The sequence below is a fragment of the Pelophylax lessonae genome (assembly GCF_965119305.1).
Source record: "Pelophylax lessonae genome assembly, chromosome: 4".
Taxonomy (NCBI): Eukaryota; Metazoa; Chordata; class Amphibia; order Anura; family Ranidae; genus Pelophylax; species Pelophylax lessonae.
Window position 1 is genome coordinate 116,207,586 of NC_138771.1, and position 26,362 is coordinate 116,233,947.

Here is a 26,362-nt window from a genome sequence, read left to right on the forward strand (position 1 = left end):
TGCCTGTCCTGAAAGACGATAAGGGAAAATTATATTTATTTTTATAATATATATATATATATATATATATATATATATATATATATATATATATATATATATATATATATATATATATATATATATATATATATACACACACACACACACACACACACACACACACATATACATATATACACACACACACACACACACACACACACACATATATATATACATACACATATATACATATATACACACACACACACACACACACACACGGTTAAATTCCAAAACACACTGAAAGAACTTCAGGAACTTGGAGCGCTTAAGTCCCATCCTGACTCATGTAGAGCCTCTACACTTGCTAAGCTCTGTCTAGAGCTCTGTTCCCTCCTACAAGACAACCGTGACTTTATGATCCGCCACCTTAGACTGCAGTACTACTCTTTACATAAAGCAGGGAAGCTTTTAGCTTCATGCCTTTAGTCCCGCTGAATTAAAGCAAAGATCCCCTATCTTTACCATCCCTCTTCAAAAACGAATCAATCCCCAGCATATAGCGGATGCGTTCACAGATGATTATGGATCGCTTTATAATCTTCTAAAAAAAAAAAAAAAAAAAAAAAATATGATCCCTCAACCCCCCCAGCCCTCAGTGAATGCAATTTCATCCTTTCTGGATAAACTAAATCTCCCCTCTTTATCCTCTTCTGAACTAACTGAACCGACCGTTCTCTATTCCAGATACAAAAAGTAAATAAAAACAATGCCATGCAGTAAATCTCCTGGCCCCGACGAGTAGATCAACGAATATTACCACACATTCTCCACCATTCTGATTGGAAAAAAGCCAACGTGGTACCAATATTTAAAAAGGGGCCGAGATATATCCCGGGTAACTATAGGCCGGTCAGCCTAACATCTGTAGTCTGCAAAATTTTGGAGGGGATGATAAGGGACCACATACAAGACTTTAGTAATGAAAACGGTATTATAAGTAGTAATCAGCATGGATTCATGAAAAATCGTTCATGCCAAACCAATCTATTAACCTTCTACGATGAAGTGAGCTGCCACTTAGATAAAGGTAAGCCTGTGGATGTGGTGTATCTGGACTTTGCAAAGGCCTTTGACACCGTTCCCCACAAACGCTTACTGTACAAACTAAGGAAGGTAGGTATGGACCATAAGGTGAGTACCTGGATAGAGAACTGGCTCCAGGGGAGAGTACAGAGGGTGGTGATTAATGGGGAGTACTCGGATTGGGCGGGTGTGGAAAGTGGGGTCCCCCAGGGTTCTGTCCTGGGACCAATCCTGTTTAATTTATTCATAAATGATCTAGAGGAGGGGATATCTAGTACAATCTCAGTATTTGCAGATGATACTAAATTAGGCATGCCAATATCTTCTATGCAGGATGTGGAAATCTTGCAAGCAGACCTGAACAAAATAACGGGGTGGGCAACTACATGGCAGATGAGATTTAATGTAGAAAAATGTAAAGTAATGCACTTGGGGGCCAGAAACCAGAAAGCAAGCTACTCACTAGGGGGGGAACCTCTGGGTGAGTCTAGGATGGAAAGGGACCTGGGGGTACTGGTAGACAACAGGCTTGGAAGTGGCATGCAATGCCAAGCCGCTGCAAGCAAAGCCAACAGAATACTGGGTTGTATAAAAAAGGGGATTCACTCCAGAAATAAAGAGATTATTCTTCCACTCTACAAGACTCTGGTCCGGCCACATCTGGAGTATGCTGTCCAGTTCTGGGCACCGGTCCTCAGGAAGGATGTGCTGGAACTGGAGAAAGTCCAGAGAAGGGCAACAAAAATAATTAGGGGAATGGAGGACATCGGCTATGAGGAAAGACTACAAGCACTGAACCTATTCTCTCTGGAGAAGAGACGCTTGAGGGGGGATATGATATCAATGTACAAATACTGTACTGGCGACCCTAGCATAAGGAACAAACTATTTAGAGTAAGGGAATACAATAAGACACGTGGCCACTCACTAAAACTAGAGGAAAGGCGGTTTAACCTTAAAGTGCGTAAGGGGTTCTTCACTGTAAGAGCGGTAAGGATGTGGAATTCTCTTCCGCAAGCAGTCGTATCAGCGGGGAGCATTGATAGTTTCAAAAAACTATTGGATGGACACCTTAAAGACCACAACATACAGGGGTATACAATGTACGGTTAAAAGCAAACACACACACATAGGTTGAACTGGATGGACTTGTGTCTTTTTTCAGCCTCACTAACTATGTAACTATGTAACTATGTAATTCTAAGCCCCTATCTAGCCACACTGTTTAATGCTGCCATGCACAAGTCGACCTTTCCCAAGGAGATGTTGAGAGCACACAGTCACACTTCCAAAGCCAGGCAAGAATCCCGACTGCCCAGCAAACTCCAGACCTATATCTGTGCTCAACATACAGACATTATGCTATACACCAAAAAGCTTAGCATATAGACTGAAAGTAGTACTACCACATTTGATAAAACTGGACCAAATAGGCTTTGTTCAGAGTATGCAAACCTCCGATGCCACCAGGCGAGTACTCAATGTTGTTCATTATGCAGAACACTCCCGGATACCTTCTCTGCTACTTTCCATAGATGCAGAGAAGGTGTTCGATCAAGCTCATTGGGGGGTATAGGTCTTGTTTACTAATTCAATTTGGATTTCAGGGATTGATTCTATCTGCTATACTGGCGTTATACTTGTCTCCCTCGGCACAGGTGTACACTGCAGGCTAAGGCTCCATGTACACGGGACGCTGGAAATGAGCAGTTGGGCGTTTTTTTCAGAAGTCCCTGAACGCAGCTCCATGTTATCTTATCTGTCCATGTACACATGGTCGTTTACAGTCATTTGCAGGCAGTTGCGTTCAGGGACTTTTTTTAGAACGCAATTATATTGCGTTCGAACATGTGTTTCCCGACGTTTCAAACGCAGAAACGCGGCCGAACGTGACTAAACGTGATGAACCTACGTTCAGCCACGTTATACGTTTTTTTTCTTCCATTCAAAATCAATGGTTCCCTATGGGAGCCTATTGATTTGAATGGAAGTCGCACCGCAAGTCGGATCCGACTTGCGGCGCGACCTGCACTGTGAGAATCTTGAGGGGGAACTTCACACCAAAAATGGGAAAAAACGGCGTGGGGTCCCCCCCAAAATCCATACCAGACCCTTATCCGAGCATGCAGCCCGGCAGGCCAGGAAAGGGGAGGGGACGAGCGAGTGGCCCCACCCCCCCTGGACCACACCAGGCCACATGCCCTCAACATGGGGGGGGGGGTGTTGGTGCTTTGGAGCAGGGGGAGCTCTGCACCCCCCACCTCAAAGCACCTTGCCCCCATGTTGATGAGGACAAGGGCCTCATCCCCACAACCCTGGCCGGTGGTTGTGGGGGTCTGCGGGCAGGGGGCTCATCGGAATCTAGAAGCCCCCTTTAACAAGGGGCCCCCCAGATCCCGGACCCCCTCCCTATGTGAATGGGTATGGGGTACACTGTACCCCTACTCATTCACCACATAAAAGGCGTATGGAAATGACAGGAGACGTTTTGGAAAGTTTTATTAAAAATCTTCATCCGGCTCTTCTTGTCTTCTCCTCTCCGGGGTCTTCTCCTCTCCGGGGTCTTCTGCTCTTTTGCTGTCCCCTCTCCGGGGTCTTCTGCTCTTTTGCTGTCCCCTCTTCTGCTGTCCTCTCTTTTCTTCTCTACTCCGGGGTCTTCTGCTCTTTTGCTGTCCCTCTTCTGCTGTCCCTCTTCTGCTGTCCCTCTTCTGCTGTCCCTCTCTTTTCTTCTCCTCTCTGGGGTCTTCTCTCCAGGGTCTTCTGCTCTTTTGCTGTCGGCTCTTCTTCCTCCGGTCCTCCTCCTCCGATGACGTCATCTGTGACGTGAGGGGGCAGGGCCTCCCGATGACGTCATCGTGGCCATGCCCTAATGGCTATAACAAGCTGCAGAGACCGGAGATCTTCATAATCAAGGAGACGTCGGAGGAGGACCGGAGGAAGAAGAGCCGACAGCCGACAGCAAAAGAGCAGAAGACCCTGGAGAGGAGAAGACCTCGGAGAGGAGAAGAAAAGAAGAGAGGACAGCAGAAGAGGGACAGCAGAAGAGCAGAAGACCCCGGAGTAGAGAAGAAAAGAAGAGAGGACAGCAGAAGAGGGGACAGCAAATGAGCAGAAGACCCCGGAGAGGAGAAGACCCCGGAGAGGAGAAGACAAGTAGAGCCGGATGAAGATTTTTAATAAAACTTTCCAAAACGTCTCCTGTCGTTATTTCCATACACTGCCTTTTATGTGGTGAATGAGTAGGGGTACAGTGTACCCCATACCCATTCACATAGGGAGGGGGTCCGGGATCTGGGGGGCCCCTTGTTAAAGGGGGCTTCTAGATTCCGATGAGCCCCCTGCCCGCAGACCCCCACAACCACCGGCCAGGGTTGTGGGGATGAGGCCCTTGTCCTCATCAACATGGGGGCAAGGTGCTTTGAGGTGGGGGGTGCAGAGCTCCCCCTGCCCCAAAGCACCAACACCCCCCCCCCCATGTTGAGGGCATGTGGCCTGGTGTGGTCCAGGGGGGGTGGGGCCGCTCGCTCGTCCCCTCCCCTTTCCTAGCCTGCCAGGCTGCATGCTCGGATAAGGGTCCGGTATGGATTTTGGGGGGGACCCCACGCCGTTTTTTCGGCGTGGGGCTACCCTCAAATTCCATGCTGGACCCGAAGGGCCTGGTTTGGAACCTGGGGGGAACCCCACGCAGTTTTTTTCCCATTTTTGGCATGGAGTTACCCCTCAAGATTCTCACAGTGCAGGTCGCGCCGCAAGTCGGATCTGACTTGCGGTGCGACTTCCATTCAAATCAATAGGCTCCCATAGGGAACCATTGATTTTGAATGGAGGCAGAAAAACGCTGCTAAAAGCAACGTGGCCAAACGTGCAATAACGCAAATGGAAAAAGCTACTGAAAGCACGTTTAACAGCTGCTTTTTCCCGGCGTCAGAAATAGCTTTGCAGGACATTTTTTCTAACGTCCTGTGTACATGGAGCCTTACTCTCTAAACCCTTCTCTATAACGAATGGCATGAGACAGGGGTGCCCACTTTCTCTGACAATTTTCAACCCGATGATAGAAACCTTTTGGCCAGCAGTTCTTTCTCAACCTCATTCTCAAATGCATGAACTACTCACAGAATTTAGCAATCTTTCAAATTGTAAAGGTTAACCACTCCAAGTCTTTAATCATAGGCCTAAACATCCCCAAACCTACTACCTCCAAAATTAAAAAGACGTGCTGTACACATGGGCTAAAATGGGAATATCCCATCTGGGAATCAATCACCCCCACCTGTGCATCCTTAGCTGAGGCCAATTATAAACCATTAATAACTAAACTAGAAGCAGAAATGAAGAGGATAGCACAAACAGAACTAATGTGGGTAGGGAGATTTGCTGCTTACAGAATGCAGATATTCCCACAAATCCTATATCTATTCAGATCCCTTCATATACCACTAACACAGCCATACAAGAAAACCCTATCATTAATGAAAAGCTCGATTTGGCAAGGGAAACAGGCTTACTGCTCTCACCACTTCTCGATTAAGCACAGAACTGTGGGCGGTATGGGAATGGTGGACCTACAAGATTATTACACAGCAGTTCATCTACTTCGTTTATAAATTGAAAAAGGGATTAGCAAGACCTCCAATTTCTGTTCCTTACTCTTTGCTAGCCTATGAAACCACTGGAGACTTATCACAATTCCCACCAACCATTAAGGCCTCCCTCCAAGCCTGGAGAGATATTACAAACTCCTCTCAACACTATACATACAGTCAGGTCCATAAATATTGGGACATTGACACAATTCTAATCTTTTTGGCTCTATACACCACCACAATGGGTTTTAAATTAAACAAACAAGATATGCTTTAACTGCAGACTTTCAGCTTTAATTTGAGGGTATTTACATCCAAATCAGGTGAACGGTGTAGGAATTATCAGTTTCTATATGTGCCTCCCACTTTTTAAAGGGACCAAAAGTAAAAGGGACAGATTAACAAATTATAAAATTAAAACTTTCACTTTTTAAATACTTGGTTGCAAATCCTTTGCAGTCAATTACAGCCTGAAGTCTGGAACGCATAGACATCACCAGATGCTGGGTTTCAACCCTGGTGATGCTCTGCCAGGCCTCTACTGCAACTGTCTTTAGTTCCTGCTTGTTCTTGGGGCATTTTTCCTTCAATTTTTTCTTCAGCAAGTGAAATGCATGCTCAATCGGATTCAGGTTAGGTGATTAACTTGGACATTGCATAACATTCCACTTCTTTCCCTTAAAAAAAAAAAAACTTTGGTTGCTTTCGCAGTATGCTTCGGGTCATTGTCCATCTGCACTGAAGCGCCATCCAATGAGTTCTGAAGCATTTGGCTGAATATGAGCAGATAATATTGCCCGAAACACTTCAGAATTCATCCTGCTGCTTTTGTCAGCAGTCAAATCATCAATAAATACAAGAGAACCAGTTCCATTGGCAGCCATACATACCCACGCCATGACACTACCACCACCATGCTTCACTGATGAGGTGGTATGCTTTGGATCATGAGCAGTTCCTTTCCTTCTCCATACTCTTCTCTTACCATCACTCTGGTACAAGTTGATCTTGGTCTCATCTGTCCATAGGATGTTGTTTCAGAACTGTGAAGGCTTTTTTAGATGTTTGGCAAACTCTAACCTGGCCTTCCTGTTTGAGGCTCATCAATGGTTTACATCTTGTGGTGAACCCTCTGTATTCACTCTGGTGAAGTATTCTCTTGATTTTTGACTTTGAAACACATACACCTACCTCCTGGAGAGAGTGTTCTTGATCTGGCCAACTGTTATGAAGGGTGCTCTTCGCCAGGGAAAGAATTCTTCGGTCATCCACCACAGTTTTCCGTGGTCTTCCGGGTCTTTTGGTGTTGCTGTGCTCACCTGTGCATTCTCTCTTTTTAAGGATGTTCCAAACAGTTGATTTGGCCACACCTAATGTTTTTGATATCTCTCTGATGGGTTTGTTTTTTCAGCCCAATAATGGCTTGCTTCACTGATCGTGACAGCTCTTTGGATCTCATATTGAGAGTTGACAGCAACAGATTTCAAATGCAAATAGTACACTTGAAATGAACTCTGGACATTTTATCTGCTCCTTGTAAATGGGATAATGAGGGAAAAACACACCTGGCCATGGAACAGCTCAGCAGCCAATTGTCCTAATACTTTTGGTCCCTTAAAAAGTGGGAGGCACATATACAAACCATTGTAATTCCTACACCTTTCACCTGATTTTGATGTAAATACCCTCAAATTAAAGCTGAAAGTCTGCAGTTAAAGCACATCTTGTTGGTTTTATTTTAAATCCATTGTGGTGGTGTATAGAGCCAAAAAGATCACAATTGTGTTAATGTCCCAATATTTATGGACCTGACTGTACCATCCTGATGTTAAAATACCAATCAACAGTTCAACACACTAGAGCATCTTATCCCAGACATCTCTCTAAACAGCTGGAACAACCACGGTCTTCACTGGGTAAAAGACCTATCCGGCGGCATACCTAAACCACCAGAAACATTGCTAGCTGAACACAGGCTCCCACGCAATATTTTTTTATTTTTTACTCTATTCGGAGTCCATAATTTCTTGCGGGCATTCCCACCACCTAATGTCTGTTTACACCCGAAAATCTGGCACTACTACACAAACCCTCAAACATCTATCAAAAGGAACATCGCTTATATATAACCTTTTAAAAGATAAATGAAATGTATCAAAACTAAGCCCATGCTCTAATGGGAGTCAGAATTCCTTCTCTGACTCCCAGTGGACTCAGGCTATCCATTTTCTCACTCTTCCACACATAGCGTGAATCATTGGGAATCATCACTAAAAATCTCACTTACATGGTATCTTACCCCTTACAGACGAGCTAAAAATGTATACCACAACCTCTCCATTATGTTGGCGCGGCTCTGGTGTATCAGGCACCCTACTGCATATTCTATGCTCATGCAATAGCATTTGGAGCTTTTGGCAGAAAGCATTCCAAATCATCTCAGAAATAGCTGGCGTTCTAACTCCTACCGACCGAGCTCTACTCAATATGGGTATCAAGAAAATTTTCAGTCCCATATCGTGACTTTGTAACAAACATCTTGCTGTCTGCCAGATTGATTATTACCAGGCACTGGAAACAGAACTTAGCCCCTAATCCGTCAGAAGTTGTCAATGATACTCAAACCCACTTTCTCTATGAAAAGTCTATAGCCCTACAACAAAAATCCTTCGGAGCCTTTGACCTTGTGTGGAAACCGTGGAGCCCCTGGTATCCTTACGACCCAGGACCTCCTATTTACGAGTATCAAACATAAATCTAACTTAAGTCATACAGTTAGCCAATTATCTTTACCGCTTCATGTTGATTTAGTTTCTCAGTGCCTTATACCTTTGTACGATACAAGTAATATATGCTTGTCCTACTTAAATGTACTGTTATTTCAACAAGTTAGACCTTATAGATCATTACTGATGTGACTTTGTCCGCTACTACGTCTTTTACTTCTATTTGTATCCTTTAAAAACCTAATAAAATTGATTGAATTAAAAAAAAAAAAAAAAAATCACTTTTGAATTTTGATGTTTGGAGTGTAATTTCATCATTATTGACCATGTGGCATGTGGATGCTTCAGAGCTACAATTAGTGTTTATTGCATGCGGTTTTTTTAATTTGGCATTATATGCATTGTAGTGGATTTATGAAAATTGGCGTCATCTTAAAATATCTCATAGCATGCTAGCTGCTTTTTATATACCATACTTTTTTGAATTTTCATTTTTTACATTTTCATTGGTCCACAAGCGTGTTTTTTTTACGGTACATTTGTTTGTGGCTTCAGCCAATAAGCGCTCTTTAGCGTGAGACCTCTTGTATTACAGAAGGTCTAACAACGCTTGATGGAAACATATGGATTAAATAGACTTATTAATCTTGATTTTATAAAATTCACAATGGTAATGTAATTTCAAAATAATTTATAAAAGGCATTGGCTAAAGTTTATTTATTCATAGCCAGTTCTTCTCTGTGTATTATGTAGGTTACCGAAGTTACATTTTACATTCTCCATTACCGGTAGTTACATTTTAAGTTTTATTTGGAGGGGGATTTGCAAACCAGCTCTAATTAGTTAGAACAGATGGCCCATGTCATAAGACACCTTAAAATATTGCTAAAAATAAAAACTTGTTGAGTCCTTCTTCCTACCCAGAATTAGCCAAATAAGAAAGAACACTTCCCTACAATGTAAAGTAGTGAGAGTGTACAGCTTTTATAACAGTATACGTTTGCTGTCCCCTCAAAATACCTCAACACACAGCCAATAATGTCTAAACCGCTGGCAACAAAAGGGAGTACACCCATAAGTGAAAATGTCCAAATTGGGCCCATTTAGCCATTCTCCATTACCGGTGTCATGTGACTCGTTAATGTTCCAAGGTCTCAGGTGTGGAGGAACAAGTGTGTTAAATTTGGTGTTATGGCTCTCACTCTCTCATACTGGTCACTGGAAGTTCAACATGGCACCTCATGAAAAAGAACTCTTAGGATCTGAAAAAATAATTGTTAGATGTCCTCGGCTATAAGAAGATTGCCAAGACCCTGAAACTGAGCTGCAGCATGGTGGCCAAGATTATACAGTGGTTTAACAGGACAGGTGCCCCTCACAACAGGCCTCGCCATGGTCAACCAAAGAAGTTTAGTGCACATGCGCAGCATCATATCCAGAGGTCGTCTTTGAAAAATAGATGTATGAGTGCTGCCAGCATTGCTGCAGAGGTTGAAGGGGTGGGGGGGGGGGGTCAGTCTGTCAGTGCTCAGACCATACGCCGCACACTGCATCAAATTGGTCTGCATGGCTGTCATCCCAGAAGGAAGCGTCTTGTAAATATGATGCACACGAAAGCCCACAAAGTTTGCTGAAGACAAGCAGACTTAAGGACATGGATTACTGGAACTGTGGCCTGATGGGACCAAGATAAACGTATTTGGTTCAGATGGTGTCAAGCATGGTGGTGGGAGTGTCCTGGTCTGGGGCTGCATGAGTGCTGCTGGCACTGGGGAGCTACAGTTCATTGAGGGAACCAAGAATGCCAACATGTACTGTGACATACTGGAGCAGAGCAAGATCCCCCTCCTTCGGAGACTGGGCGGCAGGGCAGTATTCCAACATAATGACCCCAAACACACTTCCAAGAGGACCACTGCCTTGCTAAAGAAGCTGAGGATAAAAGGTGATGGACTAGCCAAACAGGTCTCCATACCTAAACCATTTTGAGCATCTGTGGGGCATCCTCATACAGAAGGTGGAGGAGCACAAGGTCTGTAACATCCACCAGATCTGTGGTGATGTCATGGAGGAGTGGAAGAGGACTCCAGTGGCAACCTGTGAAGCTCTGGTGAACTCCATGCCCAAGAGGGTTAAGGCAGTGCTAGAAAATAATGGTGGCCACACAAAATATTGACACTTTGGGCCCAACTTGGACATTTTCACTTATGGGTGTACTCTCTTTTGTTGCCAGTGGTTTAGACATTAATGGCTGTGTGTTGATGCATTTTGAGGGGACAGCAAACCTACACTGTTATAAAGCTGTACACTCACTACTTTACATTGTAGCAAAGTGTAATTTCTTCAGTGTTAACACGTGAAAGAAAAGGTATATAATGTTTACAAAAATGTGAGGGGTGTACTCTGCAGTGGGAGATTGAAGGCACTGCTGCTTGTGACTGCAAATGTCATTAGATGTGGAGTGAGGTCTCTATGGTGTTGCCTCACTGTTTCTCTTGCTGAAGGCCCTGACAAGAAGCAAAAGCACTGCCTCTACAAAGAGGACTGTGCAGAGGCCCAGAGCAGAACAAGATTTTTTAAGTCAGTAATGGGAAAGATCAGCTGCAGGGAGACCATAGGCTATCTTGGTCAAAATCTTGATTCTCTACACCGCCCCCCCCCCGCGATCCTTAAACAGCATGGCCTTCATTCTCACAAACCTGTTCTCTGCGATGCATACTAGCACAATATGCCTCTACCTTGTAGGTCCAAAAAAAACAAAAGAGCTACAGAATATCATGACAAGGAGTTGCTTTGAAACTACATTAAGTGGTAGCTGAAGGTCAAATCTTGGAATTAGTGGCGTAGCATGGGGGGGGGGGGGGGGGGCAGCTGGTCATCTCGCTCCGAGCACAAAATGATTCCCTTGCTGTCCCAAGGGTCTGTGCTGCAGCTTGTTGCCTCCCCCAGACCCCTACACCTCCGGAGAGGCATGAAGGCATGCCTCTGAGCGGTACCCCATTACAGCCCCCCCCCCCCCAGGTTTCTTTGGTCCAGTCTGTCCCCCATGTGAAGCCTGTGAAACAGCAGAGGGGCAGTGCTCGGAGCAGATCATGACCATGGGAGAGGTGCAATGGCTGCTAGCTGACCTCCCAGCGGTGGGGATACCAAGGAGTGGCTCGATGGCAGGAACTCTTGCAATACTGCCTGCCCGGTGCTGGGGAGAGCTCTGATCAAATGGACACTGAGGCCATAAAGAAAGATAATGGATCCACCATTTACATCGTACTGTGTGTGGGAGATGTGGGGGGGGTGAGTAGTGCAGGAAATAGGTGTGTAAGGTAGGTCAGTGTAGTGGACAGGTAGGTCAGTGCAGTGGCCAGAAAGGTCAGACCTACTGTACTAGTGGAAGGGACTCAGGGAGTGCTAAAAGTCCCTAGGTTAGGGGGCGCAAATGACTTGCCTTTCCCCGGGTGCTGACAACCAACGCCCCTGGGTCTGCAGCAGAATAGGATTGCATGGTGGTTCACACCTATGAGATCCAATTCATGTCCAAACTGACAATTCGCACTGCGATAGACGAACTGATCTAGGAGGGTTGTTAACTTTGTATTGACACCCCAGCGATTTGCATATGGCAGTGTGAACTGCCTGCGATTTGAATGCGATGTGGGAACTCAAAATGGATTTGCAGGGTTCCTGCATCGCATACATGTGAAGCGGCACTGAAGGTCTCTACAACTAGCACTAGAAATTGCCCAAACAGTCAAGAAGTGAGCTCTAAGCTGGCTGTACAGGTAATATATGTAAACCTAAAAATATAAAAATTTGTCAAAAACATGCTTTTCACATTTTATTAATGAGGTGATAAAAACAAATCTCATTGCATCCTATTGCAAGTGTTATTCTACCACAGGACGCCATGCATAGCATTTGGTTTGTATTTACCTGGAGGACATTTTTATTTGGACCACACTACAAAAATCAGTTTTCACATTTCCCAAAGGAGAGACAGATGGTAAGACTTCCTCTTGATCTTCAACAGCTGAACACAATACTGGCTGTTTGGTTAGCTTTATTAGGCATTTATGTAATTCCTATTGCATCCTGCTCAATCTCAAGTTTCCTAAATGCTGATGTTCTTTTATTGCAGGATTTGTACATAAGCTGCAATTACTGCTAGCGGGTTTTATATAAAGTTTCTGTTGTTGCAATACAATTAATATTAAAACAGAATTTCTGTATTTTATCTGCGGGTGACTAACTTAAAATATGGGTTCACTTTAGAATACAAACTCACCAGCCCATCCACCCATTCCATACTAACCCCCACCCATATGCCTACTTATTAATTATAGATACCGGTATTTATATAGCGCCAACAATCTACACAGCACTTTACATATGTTTTATGCATTCACATCAGTCCTTGCCATCAAGGAGCTTACAATCTAAAAAGGTTTCTAACTCAAATTCATACATTCACATACTAGGGCCAATTTAGACAGGAGCCAATTAACCTACCAGTGTGTAATTGGATCAACATAGCTCTTTCCCACTAAATTGGCCTCGCTCAGCGTGTACAGCCTTAGTGCAGGAATCTTGTCTGATGACGCCTGAACAGTCTTTCATGGACAAGGATAGAGATTATATTATATATATATATATTTTTATTTATTATATATTATACACACAGTGTGAGGCTGCCTTTGTCAGACAGGGAGGTACCAGCATGGTGGAGTGGTGGCGAGGTTAGTACTTGTCCTTTAAATTTAAATTCCCCCCCCCCCCCCCCTCACGTCTACTAAATTATGCAACACATTTACACTGCTCTTTTTAGAGACTCTTACATTCTCCATTAATATAATGGAATACTGCCTTATTGTATGGCCTGCATTGCAGACTTCTATTTGAATGCTTAGGTTGGCCATGGACTTTAGCATTAGTTGGCTACGCAGGCCCAATCTAGCCACCTTCAGCGTAGTAAATCTAAGCAAAACAGAACACTCCATAATTTGGCAAGGTTACCAAGCAGTGCAGTACACATGTCGCAGGTACAGTTATTTTTCCAGGAAATAATTCAAAACAGGTCTTCTAACTTTTTCTTCTTCCTTCAGAGCTGACATGAGTTCTCCTGACTTTGGCTATATCAGATGACTGTCATCCCAAGTATATGGCTTGCTTTAGACTCCCAAAGTATGATTTCATACTAAGGGCCCATTAGGACTTTTGCAATGCATTAACGTGCCTCATGTGGGGAGTTATCATGCATCAAGTTAGGGGACATGAACCATTTTATTTCCACCACAGTGCAGGTGTGTTACTTTAGAGCATCAGGGTGCTGTTGGAAATTATCCATCAAGCATAATGCATGCTGTCACATTATGGCAAGTTGGCAACACACAGGTGAAAATGGTGAAGGGAATTGAAAAAAAAAAAAAATAATAATTATATTCACATAGGTGGATGCAGCATTGGTCCGTCCGATGCTGCATATGTCCCCCATGACCTCTAACACCAAGAGCGGACCTTCACCTTCAGTGAGCCAGTGATTGTCAATCACCTTTTTTCTGTGCTCACTGAAGCACCAGGCTGTGGAGGAGGCAGAAGCAGCTGGCTCAATCTCCCAGCAGCTCGCCGAGATGCCGAGACATGTGCAGGTCCAGGCATCTGGGTGGACCTTAACATAAAGTTGGACTAAATTAAGAACCTGGACCGCCTGAGTGACGTCAGCCAACTGCGGACTTTAGCCTGCTGTCAGCTGAAAATGGGTCACAGAAATGCAGACACCCACAGGAGGAGTAGGGCCAAAAAAAAAAAAAAAAAAAAAAAAAAAAAAGAGAAATCGAAAATACACACACTCTCACAAAGGAAGTACCCCACTCACATTTCTGTAAATATATTATATGTTTTCATGTAACGCCGAAGAAATTACACTTTGTTACAATGTAAAGTAGTGAGTGTACAGCTTGTATAACAGTGTAAATTTGCTGTCCCCTCAAAATAACTCAATACACAGCCATTAATGTTAAAAAAACACTGGCAACAAAAGCGAGTACATGCCTGAGTGTCCAAATTAGGCCCAATTAGCCATTTTCCCTCCCCAACGTCATGTGACTTGTTAGTGTTACAAGGTCTCAGGTCTGAATGGGGGAGCAAGCTGAACAATAGAACGATAGCCGCTCATGTGGAAGCAATTCAATTCTTAAGGTCAGGTGCACGTCCAGTCCATGGTCTGAGCAACAACAAGCATGAGAGAAGTATCGACCGCACTTTGACATGAAAGGCAATCAATGGACTTTATTGAACAAAATATTCAAATGTAACAAGCATGGACATGACAGACAAACAAATAAACAAGATGGTGAATGGGGAACAGGTGTGTTAAATTTGGTATTCTCGCTCTCACTCTCTCATACTGGTCACTGGAAGTTCAACATGGCACCTCATGGCAAAAAAACAGAGGATCTGGAAAAAAAATAATAGTTGCTCTACATAAAGATGGCCTAGGCTATAAGATGATTACCAAGACCCTGAAAGTGAGCTGCAGCACGTGGCCAAGATCATACAGCGTTTAACGGGACAGGTTCCACTCAGAACAGGTCTTGCCATGGTCGACCAAAGACGTTGAGTGCATGTGCTCAGTGTCATATCCAGAGGTTGTCTTTGGGAGATAGACGTATTAGTGCTGCCAGCATTGCTGCAGAGGTTGAAGGGGTGGGGTTCAGCCTGTCAGTGCTCAGACCATACACCGCACACTGCATCAAACTGGTCTGCATGGCTGCCATCCCAGAAGGAAGCCTCTTCTAAAGATGATGTGAGAGAAAGCATGTGAGGGGAGGAGTACAAAGACAAGTGTGTCTTGCCTACAGTCAAGCATGGTGATGGAAGTGTCATGGTCTGGGGCTGCATGAGTGCTGCCGACACTCGGGAGCTACATTTCATTGAGGGATCCATGAATGCCAACATGTACGGTGACATACTGAAGCAGAGCATGATCCCCTCCCTTTGATGCTGGGCCCCAGAACAGTATTCCAATATAACGACCCCAAACACAGCTCCAAGGCGACCACTGCCTTGCTAAAGAAGCGGAGGGTAAAAAGGTGATGGACTAGCCAAGCATGTCTCCAGACCTTAACCCTATGGGGTATCCTCAAACAGAAGGTGGAAGAGCTCAAGGTCTCGAATATCCACCAGCTCCATGATGTCATCATGGAGGAGTGGAAGAGGACTCCAGTGGCAACCTGTGAAGCTCTGGTGAACTCCATGCCCAAGAGGGTCAAGACAGTGCTGGAAAATAATGGAGGCCACACAAAATATTGACATTTTGGGCCCAATTTGGACATTTTGACTTAGGGGTGTACTCTTTTGTTGCCAACGGTTTAGACATTAATGGCTGTAAGTTGAGTTATTTTGAGGGGACAGCAAATTTATACTGTTATACAAGCTGTACACTCACTGCTTTACATTGTAACAAAAATTCATTTCTTCAGTGTTGTCACATGAAAAGATAAAATCAATTATTCACAAAAATGTGGAGGGGTGTACTCACTTTTGTGCGATACTGTGTAATAATATATATTAAAAAGTTACCCTTACCTGTGTGCCTTTGATCCTGCAATATGGAAACTAAAAGTCAACTTCTGGAATCTAACACCTGGAAGCTGTAGTAACTGGGGTTTTGGTTCAGTGGATTAGAAGATGGGGAAAACCAAGTTAACCATTTCTGGACCACAAGGATTTGCCCCCTTAATGACCAGGCCACTTTTTGCGATTCGGCACTGTATTACTTTACCGGAAAATTGTACGGTCGTACGACACTGTACCGAAATTTTTGCGCTATAAACAAAAAAGAGCGACAATTCTGAAAAAAAAAAAAAAATATGTTTCATATTCTGTTATATAACATTCCCCCCCAAAAAAAAAAAAAAAAAAAACACACACACACACACACACACACACACAATAAGGGTATTTTGATTGGTTTGCACGAAAGCTTTTACGTCTACAAACTAGGGGAAGATGTAATTTTTATTTTACTAGTAATGGTGGCGATCTGCGATTTCTAGAGGGACTGTCACATTGCGGCGGACAGATCGGACCCCTGACAATTTACACTTTGGGGGGGGGGGGGGCGCAGTGACATTACTACAGTAATCAGTGCTACAAACATGCACTGTTACTGTAATAATGACACTGGCAGGTAAAGTGTTAACCTAGGGGTGAGCAAAGGGTTCAAATGTGAGCCTAGGGGAGTGTTTTTTAATTGTGGGAGGAGGGGCTTGTGAAATAATCATAGAGACCAGTGATCCTATATATAGAAGGAGCACAGGCACTCTGATAATTTCAGAGAGAACGGTTAGCTGGGTTTACAACAGCTGACCGTCCTCTCTCAGTGGGGAGTGATTGTGGGTGCCAGGTGGCAATCGTGGCCACTGGTCCCATAGGATTGGCATCCCAGCACTACACACGCGACCGAAGTAGGGCTACGTCATTTCACGTAGCCGAGCCAGCCTGCAGCAGTAAATTTGCGGTGGGTGGTCGGCAAGTGGTTAAGATGGAACTTTATTCTCTCAATGTTTAACTATTTTTATCCTTAAAGCTGAGTTCCAGCCTCAAATACCTTTTTTAACTAAAAATACCCCTATAATACTAATCCATCGCCCGTTACAGAACCGCTATTCTCATACTTACAAGGTGTACAGTATTGGATTTTAGTCAAAATCTTACTTTTAAAAACACTGTCTGAGCGCGGCCATCTTGGATGTGGGCATCTGAAGCTGCAGTGTAATATGCTGGGTCATCCTTCCTGATTCCAGGGAGTGTTCTGGGAGTTCTTCCTGATTCCAGCCTCCTGATAGTGATGACAAACAGCTCCCAAGACGCAATGCAAAGGCGGAAGTGATGTCGGTGGCCGTGACCAGAGGGGGGAAAAGGAGGAAGTACAATCAAAAATGCCCTGAAAATAAGGTAAGGGACCTCCCAAAAAAAAAAAATTTGAAAATGCCCAAATGTTGATCAGAATAACGAGCACTCCGAGAATCACTAAAGTTGCAAAATAGACCGGAACTCCGCTTTAAGGATGACCCTTTACTGGCATTTTTTTCCTCGTCATCTGGAGAGGGGAGGAAGGGATTTCTCAGGTATGCACAACTTCCTGCATGCCTGACCTTGCGAAAGTGTACCTGTAGCTCATGTATATTGTACTGCGCAAGATTTCCTAGGGTGTCATCACAATAGGAGTAGATGGATTCCAAAGTAGTAAATGCTACAAGAGTAATCTGCCCTACTCACAATAGCAATGGCTAGTGCTAAGTCCCCGTTCACACTAAGGCGACCTGTGAGGCGACCTGGTCGCCTCACAGGTCGCCTCCCATAGGGAAGCTGCGGACCCGTTCTAATAGGAGCGACACAAGTCGCTCCGACTTAGAAAAGGGTCCTGAGCTCCTTTGGGGCGACCAGGAGGCGACCGCTATAGACTTCAATGTTATGAAGTCCGTGGCGGCCGCTCCGAGGTCGCGGCGCGCTGCTCGCACCGCGACCTCCGTGGCGTCGCCCCTATCTGAATGGGGCCTCAGGGGTGCACATCAATGGGGATTTCTCAAAATAAATAAATAAAAAGCAAAGCAAGGATGAATAGGTGCTTTGAATATTTAAAACAATTTAAAATAGCATTTTTTTTGGCTTGTGGTGCCCAGATACAGTTAAATTCCATTTTAAGTACACCAAGATAAGTGCCATTTACTCAATTCCATATTCCCCTGTTCCACTGATCCATAGGGGACATTCAGTATGCAGAACCACATTAAATGTTAGAAGTAGCTATGCAAAATGTTGGCACTAGTATGCCCTGGGGGTCTACTTAAATGCAATGCTTTAACCCACCAAGAGAAGAACGGGTTTGAAGCCTGGCAACACACAAATCAGATGATGCTTCAGCTATGAGGTGGTGTCAGATCTACAATATTTGCATAGTGTGGGGGGGGGGGGGGTCTCCCTAGACAAAAAATCAAATAGTACTAGCAGGTAAAGATCTGCACACGTATAGACAATTTCAAACTAATATATATTTTTTTTTTTTTTTTTTTTTATAGGTTTTAAACGTTACATACATAAAACACACACAAATAAACCTTGCCTAAGGCTTCTTTATTCCCATTTAGGCTTGACAATCATACCATTTTTTTTTTTTGAAGGATATGAATGTTCAGCAGTAATCTGACTGGCTGCCTGGCTACCTCCACTGCAATGCCTACAAACCAAGATGGGCATCTGCAAAAAAAAAAAAAAAAAAAAACCCACACACAACCCACACACCACAGCAATATTGCAGTGCTGGTGCAACATTTTGGATACAACCTAAAGCAATCATTGACTGATTTTACATGTTCCCTAGAGTTGTCCTTTAACTCTAGAGAGAAATAATTCATAATTTAGGGAAGCCACAGTCTGGTTTTCTTTGTTCACAGGGACACAGAACTCAGTCACCAATAGCCACCATGTTTCCGAGCTGCAGACTCACATGACGCAACAAATAATTTTTAGAAAGATTACAAATGCTATCAATGTAATGACACACACCAGGGATTGAACTTGAAGTACAGTGTTTTGATTGCCACTTTTCTGTTCTAAGTACTTGATATGATGAAGCAGTTAGTAACGGTAATAAAAATCAAGAAAATCATTATCAACCAGTCACCTGGGGACACTCACATTCAAGAAGTTTAACCATTTGTAGAAAATGCCAAATGCAGCAACCCTGACTGCAACACAAGCTGCAGAATGCAGCAACATCTTCTGCCATCATTATCATGGGACTCTTAGGTGATGCTCCTTAAAATCCCACCTGCAATGAAGCATTTGGCTGCCATTCATAATATATATGTATGATATCAATGTATAAATGTTTTGTTTTTTAGCTGTTACTTGCCAAATAGTTTGATACCATACACTAAATTACACTCCAGACTATTCGTCTTCTGCTCTGGTTTGATCCAGGGCCACCTATGGGACATCCATCTTCATCTTTTACAGGAAGAAAGTTTATTGGAAACAAGAATCTATTGCTAAATTCCAATCTATTCTAATGCTAAATTCTAATCTATTCTAAACCTATCTTAATTCTAAACCCCTGCTTTCAGAAAATATACAAAATGATTGGGGATTCTAAGCAATTTTCTTGCAAAAAGTGTAGAGTTTTCATGTATGTGAAAAGAGAAATGTCTGAATTGAACCAGTAGGCAAGTGGTTAATTCTAAACCCATTAAAATCAAATAATTTCAAATTTCCCAAAAAAAATTAAAATCAACTTTTCTATGTATAAATAATCTATTTTCTTGTGTTAGCCCTTTTTAATTCTAAAGCTAGGTTTGAATTTTGCACCAGGTTTGTATTAGCAAGACATAAGGCAATACGAAAAAATACAGTCCATTAAGAATATATAATGAGGGAGTTAAATGCACTTTGTAAAAGCATACTACTGCTAATAACCATCCATTTACAGCCTAAGACTGAGGATTATACACTATATCTCAGTGTATTCTAGCTGACACATGAATGTCATCATTCTCACATGGCCCCCCAGAGAGAGAGCGAGAGAGAAAAGATATTCACCTACTCCGATAAGTCACACATTTCATCCCCCTCCTGTACGGATCACACCACAAGCCCACCACCCCCTCCACACACATCATTTGCTACACTGTAATGTCTCAGGGGCAACATCTCCAATGATATCACAGCATCTGATAACACCCATCATCAGCACCACATGCAAATGAAGTCACTCTAGTAGAGACATTCACCATTTCATACCAAATGAATGATAAAACAAAGGCTAAAACAAAGAGTAAAACTAAACCGGCAAAAGCCTTTTATTTCCCAATCTTGAGAAACGGACTTCCAATAGTGTCACATGAATGACATGAGCTATAATATACGAATCTCACAATGACACAACACAAGAGTCTAAATCAGCCTCTCTCAACAAAGGAGAACCTTTGAAAAACCTTTCCAGTCTGCTAATAATTACTATATATTTAGCTTACTTAACATTAATGTGATAGTCAGTGGGAAAAAAAAAAAAAAAAAATCTCCTTTACATATTTATACTTATTATTACATATTATACCCATTATGCCGATCCCAGTGTATCCTTCCCACTACCCATTTTATTCCCCTTCCCCCCTCATTTATACCTTTACATTTGTGGTCAGTAGAAAGAATCTCCCCTTACAGATAACTAACCTTAGACTCCAGAGATAATTTAGCTATCTGAAGGTCAGAAATTGCACAAGGAACCCCAACAGGCTCTGAAGGAGGTGCTGTAATTATAAAAGGGTGCCTCAAGGGTTCCTTGATCACTGGCTCACTTGACACAGAGGGGTTAATCTAAAAGTGCCTCATTGGGTAGCGTAAAGAAAATGCAGAAGCTATGTTCTAATATATTGATATACTATTTTGCATTAAAGATTTTCATAATAGATTTGCATCACCTCCCTACTGGTCTATCAGGGGTAGAAATTGCCACCTGCTCAAGGAACCTCTACCTAAACCTCTGGAGGAACCCGAATAGTGAAAGGACGTTCTAAATCTTCTTTTTCTACAGCTCCATAAACCTAAACATTCTAACAGAAAGAATGAAAGCGTCTCCTAAAATGAACGTACTGGGAACGAAAGGGTTGAGAATTCTATTCATCACCTTTCATCAATACTCCACCTCCTGCGATAACTCCCACTGTGTTGAATTTGATTCTAATGAATGTTAGTCTAGTATGGAGCACTCTTGAGTCTACTACATTGCATTCACGTGTCCAGACTTTTTAGAGAAAAAAAAATGTATCAGCTCTTCACTCTGCCTGTTGTAGTGTAGAAGGTTCTAAGAGCAGCCTTTCCCATCCAGGGATCCTTGAGCAATGGGCAGAGGTGGACTGATCATCTGCCAGATGCAACCACCTGCATAGTTATGGCACCAACCTCACTTGGCTGACCTGTGGGGGGGGGGGGGTCTTCTTTCACTGACCACCCAAAGTAAAGCATGTCATACACTAGTAGAATTTAGTTTGAACATTTTGTTTTTTTGAATATTCAATTTTCCAAACCTTAGTGGGGGTCAAGTTGACGATTGTTTTGATAGGGATAACACAATTTGAAGGAGCGGTTCAGAAATTTTTTTCTAGAATCAATTTCTAACAGTATATGTGGCTTTTGTTTGAGACATTCCATTCATTCCAAAAGCAAACATTAAAAGCAAACTACATTTTCGAAGTATGTTTGAACATTTTTCAGGTCTCTCTGTTGACAATATTGTATTGAAGAGTTTTTCTGTAGCAACATCTATTTGAAAGACTACTGGTGTATAGCTAGCTTAATGTAGAACTAAAAGGCAAAACTTTTTATAGAGTAAGAGGGTTAAGCCCCGTACACACGTACCGATTGTCGGCCGAAAAGCTTCGGCCAACGACCGATCGGCCGATTTTCGGCTTGTTAGTATGATGCTGCCGACAGCGCACTTTCGGCCGAACAGAATCTGTCTTGCAAGCATTAACATTTTTGTATGCCGACACCAGAACGGCCGATTGTTCGCCAGTCAGTACAGAATTCGGCCGACAGACAGCAGATTTGCAAGACTGGGCTTGCTCAGAAAATAAAAAACACAGGGAAAGTTAACCATTACATGACATCACTTCTGCAGTCGGCGGACAAAATTCTTGTGCAGTCTTTTGCACTTTTCAACAGACACCGACAGCCCTGGACAAAAGACAGCCGATCGTTCGGCCGACGATCGGTACGTGTGTACGGGGCTTTATACTGTCTATCAGGTTGTTTTTTTCCCCTTCAATGTGTCCCATTGGGGAGATTTATCCTCACATCCTGTCCTGAAGCCAAAATAGGAAATTAGAGGAAATCCCTACAAAGTGAGGAAATCTCTGGTTGTCACCAGAGCTAGAGTTTTTGGATTTTTCTTTAACTTGAATGGGAAACAAGACAGCAATAAAGCCCCGTACACACGTAGCGATTGTCGTCCGTAAATATTCGGCCACCGAACGATCGGCCAATTGTCGGCTTGTTAGTACGATGCTTCCAACAACCGACTGCGACTTTTCGGCCAAACAGAATCGGGTGTGCAGCCTTTAAAATTTTTGTTGGCCATCACCAGAACGGCCGATTGTTCCCCAGTCAGAACAGAATTCGGCCGACTAACAGCAGATGAGAAAGACTGGGCATGCTCAGAGAAGAAAAAACACACGGAAAGTTAACCATCACATGACATCACTTCTGCAGTCGGCTGTTGTTGGCTGACAAAATTCGTGTGCAGTCTTTAGCACTTTTCAACCGACAGGACAGCACCGGACAAAAGACGGCCGATCGTTCGGCCGACATTCGGTACGTGTGTACGGGGCTTAACAAAAAGTTATCCCTCTCCTCTCTGTTCAATGTTTTAAAAAAAAAATACCTTTAGACACGGTTCACACTACAGCGACTTGTCAGGTGACCTGTCAGCCTGACAAGTCATGGTCCATTCAGTACTATCGGAACCGTTCTAATAGGAGCGACTCAAGTCGCTCCGACTTAGAAAATAGTTCCTGTACTACTTCGGGGGCAACATCGGAGCGACTTGCATTGACTTCAATTAAGTGAAGTCTGTGCAAGTCACGGTGCACGCGACTTCACAGGTTGCCCCCGAAGTCATGCCGCAGTAGTGTGACAGACACTTACACTTTTAGAGAGCACTTCTTCAGTGACCACAAGTGTATGGGAGCATTTCCTTCCTGTCCATCAATGTAAGGTTGTCATTTATATAGTGACCACCAATGTAGTAATTGCTGACCATTTGTTCACTGACCACCAATATAAGGGGACATTTCCTCCCTGACCATCAAACTACTAAATCACACTAATGTACTGCAAGCTGAAGCCTGAATTTATGACCTGAACATGATTCCATCAGTCACTTTGGTAGAAAGGTCAAGGAAGGCTGACTTGGACTATCCTGGCACTATGGATCAGAATAGGCAGAATATAGAACCAGCACCCTTCTTCAATATCAGCCTGGCACCGCTCACCCAATCTCTAATGCCTTACTAAATCTCTGTCACTTGTACTATTTAATGTCATGATCTCACATTAGATGCCAATTGATAGTGTCACATAAGGAGCCCACGCCAGGCTAGTTACGGGATTAGCTCAGAGATCCCTATGCAGCCTGGCACACTTGTGGGCTGTTGAGAGGAACATCTGCCACACACTTACTTTGTCCTGTTTGCTGTCCTCCAGCTGGGGGGCCACAGAAGTGACAGGTGGGGACTTGATGGCACTTCCTCCAGTGCTAGAAGAGTTAGTGGCAGTTGGGTTAGTGCTGCTGGTGGGACTGGATGCCCCCTTGTCCCCAGTGTCCACCTTGATGAGCCTGTGCTTTGGGGACACATACTTGACATCAGGAGAAGGAGAGGATGGGGACTGGGCAGTAGAAGCAGGGGGAGCAGAGGGCACCACTGAGGAGTTGGCTAGGGAAGTTGTGGCAGTGCCAGGAGTATAGGGGTCCTCAAAGTCCCTCTCCTTCTGCAGCTTGTAGGCAGTCAGGATATCGGGCTGTCCAGCGGGGGTGACAGGGAACTGGAGTCCAGTGGAGTGCAGGTGATGGTGATGATGGTGGTGATGGGACTGCCCCCCTCCTGCCTGGCACTGCCGGTAATCCGGTTTAGGAGGGGCAGGAGGCGGCGGTTTGGAGCTCTTGAAGCCCAGGTGCTCCTTGATCCATTTGGCCATGCTGCCGGCGCATTGCTGTCCCGTGCTGGAGGCGGCTGGGGGGCTGCCGCGGCTCGGCTCCGCTCTCTCGTTCCTGCTGGGCTCCGCTGACTGCTGCTGGGCACCGCTGGCTGGGACAGAGGAGTGTCCGCTCAGCAGCATGAGAGGCACGGGGAAGAGTCAGGGAGAAGCCGGCCAAACAATCGGGAAGTGGAAGAAGAGGAGGAGGAGGAGGCGTGCGGAGCAGCTGATCCGATCTGTATGAATGAGCGGAGTGTGGCTGGAGCACGTTATATACATACACACTACTCACTCCGAGTCGGGGGACCCACCGGCGCCATCTACTGGCCAACTTCCTTCTACAACTCCAAACAATCTTCAATATTTACCATTCCGGAGAGTTACTTACTCCTGTGTTCTATAAACATACACCGATCAACCATAATATTATGGCCGCTGACAGGTAAAGCCAATAACACTGATTATCACATCACAATGGCACCTAATAGCAGGTAGGATATATTAAAGCGGAGTTCCGTTTTTCAATAAACATACCCCCGGGACAGTCAGGGCTAGTACATTCCACAATGGCTAGCCTCTGATCTGTCCCGGTTCACACTTACCTGCAAGAAGAAATACTTACTTATAAAATTTCTTCTACAGCGTTGCCATCTCTGTTGTGGGCAGCTGAAGCCGGCGCGATCCTCTTCTGCGTCCTCTTCCGTGTCTTCTTCTCCCAGAATGCGCCTTCACTGGCCCCTCTCGTCACTTCCGGTGCGGCGCCGCATTCCTCCACAACTTCTGGGCATGCCCAGAAGCTGTTTAGCAGGGAATGCGGCGTCGCCCCGGAAGTGACGAGCGGGGCCGGTGCCGTCGCATTGATTCCTGGGAGCGATGACGTTCAGCTCCCAGGAATCATCGCAAGACAGGAAGTGACGGCGGAGCCGCGGCGCTGAGGGAGGAAGTGGAGAATAGGTGAGTATTTTCTATCTACAATTACAAGGTGAGTAAAAAAAATATATATACCTAACTATCCAATTCCTTTTCAGGTGAAGAAGAGCCAGCAGATGGGCACAAAATCAATTAGGTCGATTTTGTGCCCGGAACTCCGCTTTAAGCAGCAAGTGAACATGTTGTCCCTGAAGTTGATGTGTTGAAAGAGGAAAAAAATGGGCAAGTGTAATCAGGGCTGCTGTAAGAGTCGGTTCACACTAAGGCGACACGACTACTTCGGGGGCGACTTGTGCATTCCCATGCACCACGGCTTCGGAGCGGCTTGCAGGGACTTCACATAATGGAAGTCTATGCAAGTCGCTCCGAGGTCGCCCCCGAAGTAGTACAGGACCCTTTTTCTAAGTCGGAGCGACTTGTGTCGCTCCTATTAGAACGGGTCCTGTAGCGGTCAATGGACCGCGAGGGAGCGTGACTTGTCAGGCTGACAAGTCGCGCTAGTGTGAACCGACTCTTAGAAATTGCGGGCCCCATACAGACTACCTGGCAGGGCTCTCCCAAGAAAATATTAAAGATATATTTAGCTAAAATTACAACAAAATCACTATTTTTAGACACAAATATAACATAATTCGCATAATTCCTGCTAAATCTAAAAAAAAAAGGATGTTAATTAAAAAAGAAGATGAGATGAGAAAAATATACAGGCTAGGCAAGTTGGAGCTCAGTGATCAGAGAGACAGAGAGAGAGAAAGAGAGTTACAATTTACAAATAAACTCCTGAGCAGAGATAAGTGCTGGGAGGGAGGGGGGGGCACACAAGGGAGGGGGATTAGTGAGGGACAACTGTCTCTTTCTCAACAGATAAAAGCTGATAGCAGGGCAGATCAGGACAAATCAGATTCAGGTGCTGGAGGAGGATTTCTGTATTTCTTGTCCATCACTAATCTCCTTCTCTGTGTGGGCCCCCCCGTGTGCTCGGGCCCCCTACAAGAGGGCTGGTGGTCCCCCCCTATCAGCGGCCCTGAGTATAATACAAGGTAGTTATAGTGGAAACTGGCACCAATGCTGGGGTTTTTTTTTTTTTGCAGAAACTGGCACTCATTTACATAGTTAGGTTGAAAAAAAGGCACAAGTCCATCTTGCTCAACCAATAAAAAAACAAAAAAAAAAACAGTAATGAAAACCCAACCATACAATCCCATCAGGGCCGGGAAAAGGGGTGGGCATGAGAGACGGCTGCCCTGGGTGCAATGGTTTATTGCAGGGATAAGGGCGCCTTGACCCTAACCCTAAGAGAA

The 26,362-nt window shown here is 44.2% G+C and overlaps 1 protein-coding gene across 5 annotated transcripts in view; it reads right to left on the bottom strand.

Annotated features, from left to right (window-relative positions):
• The window catches only part of SHF (Src homology 2 domain containing F), a 412,091-nt gene extending 387,720 nt beyond the window's left edge, over window positions 1-24,371 (bottom strand). For 4 of the 5 annotated variants that reach the window (XM_082254702.1, XM_082254701.1, XM_082254704.1 and 1 more), the window contains exon 1: window positions 23,616-24,371. In XM_082254702.1, coding sequence (XP_082110828.1) covers window positions 23,616-24,272 — 657 coding nt within the window. In that variant the 5' untranslated portion in view covers window positions 24,273-24,371. Of the gene's footprint in view, window positions 1-21,029; window positions 21,113-23,615 lie in introns of those variants that run through there. The other variant, XM_082254705.1, reaches the window with a different exon arrangement.
• Window positions 24,372-26,362: the final 1,991 nt, after the last annotated feature.